Raw genomic sequence first — 10,524 nt, 5'->3', positions numbered from 1 at the left:
AAATCTGTCCCCCAGAAATTACGTATATTTACGACTAATTAGCAACAGGAAGTACGTTTTGAAGGAAACAGAAAGGCATAATCTGATTCTGAACGTTTGTTTACTGACAACACGTTTAATTTTGACCTCCCTCAAAATAGGCGAGCTTGCATTGCACTATCCTCTTGTACTGACAGCAGCGTTATTCATCTTTTTTTGGGGGGTTGTGTTTAATCACTGACAGCGCTTGGTGAATAGTAGGGAAACATCATGGTCTGTTCTAATGCAGACAAAGTCAGTAGCAATCAGGATCCATCACCAGAGCGCTGTTGTTGCCTGCACCTGACCGCAGCGTGGACATGAAGTCTGGATCCTGGTGTCACAGTCCTGCACTTCAGCTGACGTCCAACCCGACCAAGTGCATGAAATGTAGTGTTTCATTCACTCAAAGAAATGTTTACGCCATTACGAAGAGAAATGTTGAATATAAATAGACGGGGTTGACCGCTGACACCACATGTCATTCCAAATATGTTCATTTGAATTGCTTTTAAACATTATTTATTATGAGTATATTGTTTTAATAAATGTTACATTATTTCATTATTTCATACAATGTAACTGTCTGTGTTAAGCTTAGTTTGATTGCATTCATACCACTCCCTTTTGGAAGATGCAGAAGCTGGAATTTATCCTTTACTTTTAGTCATTATTTCAACCATTAATCCTTTACTGTTTGCTGTTTCGACCATAAATCAATCACTTTTAGCCTTTTCACCCTTTATGCAATACTCTCTTATCTAAATATTGCAAATATTTTGCTTTTAGCTATCGATTTAAACGATCTATTCATTACTTCTACATATCAGTTTCACTTTAGCCGATGGTTTCGACTCCGCTGGTTTGTGAGCACGGCGAGTGTCAACAATGTCCTGTCCAGGTATTCCAGCTGACTCAATATGTGTAATTGTAAATTCAACTTTTTTCAAAGTAGTTGAGCTATTCCACAGTCTTTGCACACACCTCCTGGCAACTGCGATAGTACCCCTGGGGTACAAGTACCTCCGTTGAGTCACTGCTGTAGGCTGTAAGCTGCTGCGCCATATTTCTGTCTTCATATTCAGACTGGTCATTTGTCCCAAATCTGTTTGCACGGAGCATGAATGAATATGTAAGACGCAAACTCCGGAGAAACACTTTTAATTGTGATAAAGATGGATAGTCTACCAAAGCACTATTTGGAAAAACAAATACAGCCACACTGTCTCTGATCATCACTTGATCGTGTGCTGACACGCAAACTCTATTAAGCTGTCTTCAAATATGCAAAAATGATATGATTTTACAATGATTACATATTCACTTCCCCAGCTGGCTGGCTCCAAGCGTCTCCATTTGTCATCGACTATTGTGTCCAATTATATGATTAGCTTTGAACACTCCAGCACTTCGAGAGCTCTCGTGTGTTCTGCCGCGGAGAGTGATTCACAAACAAAGTCATTACAACATGTATTCACACATATCAAATAACAAAACAGATGGCCACTGCGCTCGCCGCCTGATTTGTTTTCCACACGAGTGGTAGAAAAAAAAAAAAAGAAAGTATTTTGCGTGAGCTGTGTTTAATGCTGACTGTTTTTATTCCCAAAGAAGAGCAGCTGGCTGTCGCGCTGTTAGATCAGCTCCTATGAAAGACAATCTTGTTTTCATTAATTTCTCTACAACAAAGGCACTTGTTGGGAAGATTTAGAATTACAGCGGGCAAAGCTTCCGGATAATTCATCACAGGGACTTGACAGGAAACTTAATTGTTTTAAATGCCAGTTGCTGTGAGCAGCGTGGCTGGTTTTTCTTTGATGTCTAACAGGTGGGACAGATAGACGACTCTCTGATGTTTCATTTGACCTTTGACCCCTTGGTTATAAATCCACTTGTAGTCCACCGGCCAATAAACCTATCATCATGTGATGAACTGCAGTTCCCAGAATTCCGCGTGAGATGGAAATCTCGTAGTCTGCCTCCTCTTATTAAAACAGTGTAAATCTCGCCCGTCTGTACTCCACGGCCTGACCACTGCTTGACCTATGAGCACTGGACAAACCAGCCAAGAACCATATGGACTCCCAGTACAGTTTATCCTTTAACCACCGTCTTACACATCTCAGTGAGAGTTTAACTGGGCATGCTTGTGGAGATGTGGGAAACATTAACAGGCTACAGAAAGCGTCTCTTTGCAGCTTTGCAGAGTGTAAATCACTTTATTTCATTTTGTTTGCAATTGATCATCCATAAGATAACCATTCTGAGAACTGCTATGGTACATGCGGTTACACCACAGGGTGCCTTGACTGTCTAATTGCATGAGACACTGCATAGTTACTCAGCTACACTGACTCACTGTCTAATCCGGTTAAGACTGCGCTGTGTGACAGACACACTAACTTGATTATTTTAGCGACTGGCAACACCAAATCAATCCTCAGCTCTGGTGGTGTTTGTGCAGGACACCTATCAAAGCCGTCACATTCAAACCTGACATTTTCTCCCACGTTTAAATTAAACAGTGTCTTCGTGGAGCTGGAACTGTCACTGCGTTCGCTGTCCTCTAACTTGGCCGTCATTTGAGGAATAAATTGATGATGAATTTCAGGATGTACACTCGCAGCAGAGACCTGACATTAAAGCATCCCCGTGCAGAAAAGGTTTTCTCTTTTAAGGTTAAGGTTGCTTTAAATCTAGTAAATAGCCTCGCTGACATCTCTTGAGGATGTTACTGTAAATGCACTTTAAGTGACTGAATCATTTAACATCTAATCAATACGATTCGCATTGCGCCATAAACACACTTCGGTCTGATTCGTGGTCGAGGAGGCTGTTACGACTGTCGTTTGCAGCTTCTCTGTGATGAGGTGGAATGATTACTTCACAGAACTAGAAGTGAAAATATTTGCTTTTATAAAGCCAGCTGAAATGCAATGAAATGCACATATATATATATAAAAAAAACATTAAGAGTATAAAGAACTAAAGCAGAGAATGGGAAATCTTTACTATGCACTTCACAGGTAAAGAGAGCACTGTTTTGTCTTGCTCTGGCAGGTGGCTGGGCTCTAGCTGTGCCATGCTGCCATCACCTGGTCGATACGTTTACAGCAGCTTCCAGGGCGCCTGTGGGTGTTATAATTATGTCCTATGTCTAGTGAGACTCCACACATATGACATTGTGAAGTGTTGCCCGTCAGATAAACTGGTTTATTTGCACCTCATCACGTCCTGCATGCGTTGATGGCTATATTTAAGTCATGATGCTGCATCGAGGTGCTACAGAGGCGACGTTGCAAATGTGGTGCAGCACCAAACAAAAGCAGCAACCCCCTTTAAAAACCCACCATTGTTTCCTGTAGGTTTTGGAGGCAGTCAGGCCCTTTATAGATGCTGGTTGATGCAGTGGCAAAGCTGAAAGTGGTTTCAGTATTTCTACATAGTAACAAAGCAAACGCTGAGATACTGTGGGCTATGTTTTTAATAATTAGGAGCTTTATTTACGCCTTCATGTATTACACCTGAGCCACCCGTGCTTTGTCTGCCAGAGCAAAGATGCACAGAAAACATCTCAAGTCTCATGGGCAAGTCAATCAGCTCTGAACACAGATGTTTTTGCCACAACAGCAGCACTCCCATACTGTGAGTGCAAATTACACCTTGGAAATTAATTGCAAGTTTTGATCCTTTTGATAATGAACCATGTACACAGTGATGCATTCAGTGTTACATTGTGCCAAAGCGTGCACAGTGCATATCAGCGCACTGTTCTACATGGACGTTTGACGGCGGCTTCATATCATTGCGCTGGTCAGGTTGCTCATTGATCGGACGCTGCCTGTGTGCGTGTGCCTGCTCTTGCGTCTCACACTTCGCAGATAGTTCCTGTACAGGATCACGCTGATCACCCTGTCCTGGAACTGCTTGGAGACGATGTAGTACAGAATGATATCTAACACTGTGCTCATGTTCATCAGGAACGTGGTGAAGACTGCCCCTGTGCTAAACCCCCCGTCTTTGCCTTTCCCCAGCAAACGGAGCACCAGGCACACGTGGAAAGGCACAAAACACACCAACACTTGGATAATCAGTGTGATGATAATCCGGATGGACTTCTGCTTCACTTTAGGTTTGAGTTTAGAGGTGCGGCCATGCATCAGATTGTCCACAATGACAATGTAGCAGCCTATCATGATGCATATGGGAACCAGGAAGAAGAAGATGAGCCGCACAAAGTTGACGGGGTTGTCGTGGCGCATGTAGATGATGTCTTGCATCTTGATGCAGGTGGTGAAGTTGGAGATGCGATCGGGGTCTTCCTCAGAGAAGAGCAGGGGTACAGTGCAGCCGAGAGTCATGAGCCACACCCCGAGACTCGCCACCACGGCCTTCGGGACGTTCCTCAGCTCTTTGCCGTGCTTCGGCTGGACTATGGCCATGTAGCGGTCTGCGCTGATCAGAGCGAACAGCCACAGAGCCATGCAGGGGTAGAAGATGGTGAGAGCTGCACTGATTCTGCAGAAAAGATCTCCAAAGGGCCAGTAGTCGTGGTGGTGGTAAACCATCCTGAAGAGAAGCAGCAGGATGAAGGTGAGGTCCACCACCGCCACGTTTATCATGTAGACCGTGACAGAGTTCCTCTTCTTGGTGGTGAGGGCGAACACCCATAAAGCTGTGACATTGACTATGATGCCTATGATGAAGACGAAGCAGTAGAAGATCAGGCCTGCAATGCGGTACTCCACCGGGCCCTGCTCCGGCCTGACAGCACCAGACTCCACAGACATGTTGGAGGAGTTTAGATCCAGTTTCATTCTGAAACTTACAGAGCACAGCAGGATATCTGTGTTGATTCCCTTTTCAGATTCTTTTTTGCCCTTTTAGCCTATTTGTTTGCATTATGTTAGTTGAATAATTAATTAAGGTCACATACTACTACTTTCTTTTGATCACATGTACAATAAGTACAAAAACTGATTAAATCTAAGATGAGTAGTTCTGTAATTTACTGTCAGCCACAAAAATGTTAGAGAAACCATAAGGATTTATTTACTGATTCTGATTGTTCACCATCTTGACTAAAATAATCTGTTAGATTTCAAGTGTTAAACGATGCCAGGAGCGAAGACTCGGCAATGCAACTTACTTTTGATCATTATGTAGAAGACTCCCTCACTGGTCCTTGAGTTTGATCTAAGGAAAAAAGCAATCAAGAAACAAATGACAAGTGTAGGCACAGACAAATGTTCTGCGTTTGAGAGAAAAACCGTAGTAGCACGGCAAGGTCTCCAGAAGAAACACTGGGTTTGAATTAGCCACCGGCTGCTCATGAATGTGCTCAGATCTGTGTTTTACAGTTTGCAGAACCTGCTGCTCCATCATTTGAATACGTATTTTTAAAAGCTGAGCAGCTGCGCTTTGAAAGACGGAGAAAGACAAACAGACCATGTCAGTCTAGACTTGTTGTTCCATAATTAAAATTTACTATTAAAAAAACTTAATGTAACCTTTGGACAGGTTAAACAATGAGGAAGTGAGATTTTTATTCTTGAGACACTGATGCTGTGGATTGATAGTAAATCATGTGATGTCCACCTTTCACACTGAAGTATTCTTATTCACCACAGAACTGTGCTCAGCTGTCTGTTATGTGTATTGTAGCTGATCATTTGAAATCAGGAAACCGATTCATGCAAAGCTGCAGAGTAAAACAAATTCGCGGAGTGACTGAAATAAGCCTGTCCCAAAACTCGCAGCGAAACAACCACGCGGCATGTGACTGTAAAACATGTCTGCCAAAATGACTTCCCCCTCTCCGTCTGAAAGGTCAGACGGATCAGCTAGCCTCGCCTGAACGATAAAAGACTGCACTTACCACGGAAATCACACAAACATCTCGACAAGCTTGCGCCAACAGGTTTATGAAGCGGCGCAGCGATTTATCTGAGCCCTCAGCCAAAACAGGGAAGTGAACGCTTTCTCTGAGGGTATTGTGATGGAAATGGTGGCGAGACTGAGCACAGTGTAAAGCCCCCATCACTTCCTGTGCTGTAGTTTCTGCACTTTAGATTCCTTTACAGTATCTGCGTAGTTGGAACACAAAGGGCTACAGCTTTCCACCGTCTGCAATTACACCCCCTTAAAGAAAATGATGTGCCATTAGAAGTGGGAGTGTGTTTGGCAGGCAGAGAGATGGCAGATTTAGGGCGAGTTATTGATTGGAAAAGTGGGGTCTGTCACAGCACATTAGTTCTCAGGGGAGTAATCCACAGCAGGTTGCTGTGAGAAGCATCTGCTGCTGGAGAGAAGTAATTAAAAACAGGATGTTGAGGCAGTTGCCATATAAACAGGAAATAAGACGGTGGTAATAGACACTTCACGCTGATGCTGTGAGATGGTTTTACACCACGTCGACTTAATGGATGCAAAGCGCATACCTCAGGTGAAAAGCTCAAGGTCAGGCCGGACCTGGGCTGAATACAGATTAATGTGTGTGATTAATGTGTGTGTGAGCTGCTAACAACTATGAATTAGGACGTTTGGCACAAAGAACACAGTGCAATCAAAACTTCTTCCCTTTCTCTCGTAACTGGTACTTTCCATTCCCATTATGCAGGAGATCTTGTAAAACGGAGAGCAAATCAAACTTTCCCATGACTTATACTATTTCCTCTTTTGTCTGACTGCTTTGATGCTCAACTTCTTTCCACGCTCACTACACTTTTTTTTTTTTTGTCACACTGTTGATATGGAAGCTGCTCATTCAGTCTAATTCTTATTCCTGGGAAATAATTATCTATCGGCTTGTCCTCTCGATGTGTCTTAAAAATTTCATGCCAGATGGTACTTTGTGTTCATCGCAATATGTTGTTATGACAACAGTCTGTGTGATGTTTTCCTCTCTTTGATATTTGTCATGTGGTTGCCTCGGCAAGTCCTCCACATAAATTCAAGTGTTTATTGTCACCTTCATCATAAACTATACAAGTGCATTTTTACGCACAGATATCTGTTTAGACAACATCCACTTCTGTCTTTTCGTTATGTCCTTACATCGTTTTATTTTACACTCTGACATTCGTCTTAAATATAAAACAGGCAAAGGTGCAATTAAAAAAAAGAAGAAAAGATGAAGTGATACTCTTCCTACATCTGTCAGTATTTAGTTTTGGTGTTCAGTATGTTGCCTGTGAAAAGCCCATTTAACTTCCTCTAACATCACCTCTTTGCTCTGTTTCATACTGTCCTCTAGAGGCTGAAAATAATCACTACAAGAGTACACAGGTTTTGGTGGCAGCCTGTGCCTAATGATTGATTTAGTCTTGGAATAATCAATTTTTTATTTCTGCAAGTAAGACAAAGCTATTATCATGCATTAAATAAAATTTTATCTCTGGCAATTATTGCAAAAAAAAAGTTTAACAAACCTTTTATAGTCCAAAATATAGACAGAATAGACATGTATGTAATCAATCATTTCATGTGTAGTTCTGTTATCTCCTTTCTGCCCATCTTCTCTTTTTCCTTCTCTCCATCACTGATTAGAGTTGGTAACTGAACTTGGTTGTTTTAATTCAACAGAAATAAAAACATTCTTCTTTGAATAATAATCTGTGTGTGGCATAGATATTCCACAGAAACTTCATTTACAGAGTTAAACACTCTTAAAATTACATGCAGTCCTTCTCCCTCATTGAAAAATCCAGAATCCACAGTATGACTATGTGAACAGTGTTCATTTCAAAAGTTGGACACAAGATGTGTCCATCTTCATTATAAAGCAGGGGTGGGGAACCTCCTGGTTCCCCGAGACCGTTTCATCAGGCCCGCGAGACAATTCATTAATACAAAAAGCAACTTTTTTCTAGGATACTCATTTTTCTGAGCTGTCCCTGAACGCAACACTGGTCGCGGTTGATATCCCGTCAAAGCGTCATGGCGCCTGTCAGCTGTTGCGCTTTTTGTTGTTGAAGAAAGAAACAAACCAGTGTGTTGAAGTTAGTTTTTGGAGACAAGCTCACAGTGAAGGAGAAGGCTAATGTCGAGCGTCATACAGTCCGTACAGCTGCAAACATGCATTAAGTTAGCGGTCCTTGGCAGAGTTCGGATGCCCAACAAGCAGCTTTAGCAAACGAGCTAATAGCTAAGAAGCTAAAACCTCATTCAGAAGGAGACATTGTGAATGCTGCTAATACCAGACAGAGCAGAACAGTTCCAGAGTGTCTTTCTGTCCAGAAGAATTCACAGAGATGAAGGAAAACCTGATGTGGAAACTCAGTGACAGTCAGTCTGTGTGCTTTGGCCTTCATGGAGGACATTACCAAGAACCTCTCAGAGCCGGACCTCAAGCTCCAGCCGCTTCTCAGCTGCAAAGACCCAGTTCCTCTCAAGACTGACAGAGTCAAACCTGGAAAACCAGCTGCGAGTGGCATCATCATCATCATCATCATCATCATCATCATCACAACCACTGCTATCACTGACATCAGAGGCCTCGCCAAAGAGAAGCAGCTTCAGTCGTTACAGAGGTTAGTGTGATAAGATTCAACAATTTAGTGTGGGTGGGGGCCTCTGTCTGTGGAAGTCTCTTCTCAGTATATGTGCACTGGAGGCTTCACACTTGCATAAGTTACATATTGAACCACAATGTCTTGAAACTACTTGTGGTATCACATTGTCTTAAACTCACTAAGGTGAGCACAGAGAAACGTTCCACGTTCAGCTGATGAGTGTGAAAACAACAATGTAGTGTCAACCACAGTCATCATTCTGCACAGTGAAGGAACAACTTTTGAGAGGGACTGGCCTTAACGTCAAATCAAAGCTGCAGAACTCACTTTCTGGACAATCATATTGTTGCCATAATGAGATTATTAAAATAATCCAAATGAATCTACGCCTCTTCCATCTTTCAAATGTGTACATGCACTATGTAAAGTTCTCAGATGCTTCCAGCCCATCCCTTTAAAGCAGGCACTTTCCTTTAATCCCTAAAGAAGTCACATGACAGAAACAAAAGGAGTGATAAAGCATGGCAATCATACTATATATGTGAAATACAGTGTTCATTGCACCTGTTTCACCTGAAAAAAGCATACGAAGAGGTCAAGATGCTAATAATCACTCTGTAATTTCCCTTTAAGTGCTGCAACTAACAATCACTGTCAGTGTTTATTAATCTGCTGATAAATTTTACGATTAACCGTTTGCTCTAACAAATGTCAGAAAATAGTGAAAAATGTTAATCGCACTTTTGCTTAAATAATAATGAATTGATTATCAAGACAGTTGCTGATTAATTTCCCGTCGATTGACTAATCAATTAATTGACTCATTTGTGCTCCAGTTCCCTCACTGGTATTTGTGCTGTGGTTGTGCTCATGTTTCTACGAACTTCACATCAACAGTTCCCGGAATTGAAGATTTCAGTCAATTTTGGTTGATTTTTAATAACCCTCCCATCATGCAGCAAAAAAAGAAAAAAAAAAAAACCCCACTAATCATTCGGGAAAAATAACTTCTGTTGTTCAGTATAGGGTTTTATGAGCAGGAAGTACTGGCTGATATCTTGCTCACGGTAGGCGCATGTTTTCTTCTGTGGTTTTGTTGGAGCCTTGGCTGTGGTTATGCTGGATGATGAGCTTTACCATCAACATGGTGACATGAACTCTGCTGAACTTTTCTCCTGGCTGTATCTCCACCTATGTCTTGTCTTTGTGCCATCTGTTGTTGAGTGCGATGAAACAAGAAGAATGCTGCTGTTCTTCCCCTGATGTTTTGGAAGTTTTTGCAGCGAAACATGTAACAAAGTCACATTTTGTGGTGAGGCCATTCCACTGTTGTTTCCTCTCTCAGTCAAACCGACCAGCCTAATCATAATGAGTGCAGAGCTGAGTCTTGTATTTACCAGCTGTACTTGAGAGCAAAATGTTAAACAAATTTTAAACCTATGAGTGGAAGCTATGTCTACGAAAAACCTCTTCAAAATCCAGAAGTGAAAGAAGACCTGTTCCAGCAATCCTCTTCCTACAGCTCACAAAAGGCAAGTACCAATTTTACACCAAAAAGAGCATCTTGGATCGGATAAATCAGCAACACAATATAAAACGATATCATCTGCACCACCTGAATCTAAAGACGGATGATAAAAGTAAAATGTAATGAAAAAAAAAAGTCATTTGCTACCTTTATCACGATGTTTAGCAGAAAAGGAGAAAGTGAAAATAGAGTTATCTGACGATCTTCAACTGAGAGAGCTGAGAGAGACGTCCGGAGGATAAACAGGATCTAAGAGCAGACTATGATTTGGAGGTGTCAATCAGACAGTCGACAACAGCGGCGCCTGTTAAATATCATACTGGACACGTTTTTGATGCATTACAGATTATGGCCTCCACCAGTCGGCCCCCACGCCCCTTTTTGTTGTCTAATGCAAACTGAACTTGTATTTTCAACAGTTAGATGTGACTCTAATGGAGTTTTTCCGGACAGAAAAGCAGAGAA

General features: G+C 41.9%; 1 protein-coding gene across 2 annotated transcripts; it reads right to left on the bottom strand.

Moving 5' to 3' along the window:
* Window positions 1–1,177: 1,177 nt before the first annotated feature.
* Window positions 1,178–10,397, bottom strand: gpr18 (G protein-coupled receptor 18). 2 transcript variants are annotated; one of them, XM_041950602.1, is made up of 3 exons: window positions 10,207–10,397; window positions 5,168–5,214; window positions 1,178–4,842 (listed from the first exon to the last, which is right to left on the bottom strand). In XM_041950602.1, the coding sequence occupies exon 3, from the start codon at window positions 4,833–4,835 to the stop codon at window positions 3,816–3,818; it is 1,020 nt and encodes a 339-aa protein (XP_041806536.1). In that variant the 5' UTR covers window positions 4,836–4,842; window positions 5,168–5,214; window positions 10,207–10,397; the 3' UTR covers window positions 1,178–3,815. The 2 variants fall into 2 exon arrangements, with proteins under 2 accessions (XP_041806536.1, XP_041806534.1); XM_041950600.1 differs by lacking the exon at window positions 10,207–10,397 and adding an exon at window positions 5,897–6,045.
* Between the last annotated feature and the right edge of the window lie 127 nt (window positions 10,398–10,524).

Source organism: Chelmon rostratus, chromosome 13 (assembly GCF_017976325.1).
Source record: "Chelmon rostratus isolate fCheRos1 chromosome 13, fCheRos1.pri, whole genome shotgun sequence".
NCBI lineage: Eukaryota > Metazoa > Chordata > Actinopteri > Chaetodontiformes > Chaetodontidae > Chelmon > Chelmon rostratus.
Note: the sequence above shows the minus strand (reverse complement) of the source record. Positions and strands in the feature narration are given on the sequence as shown.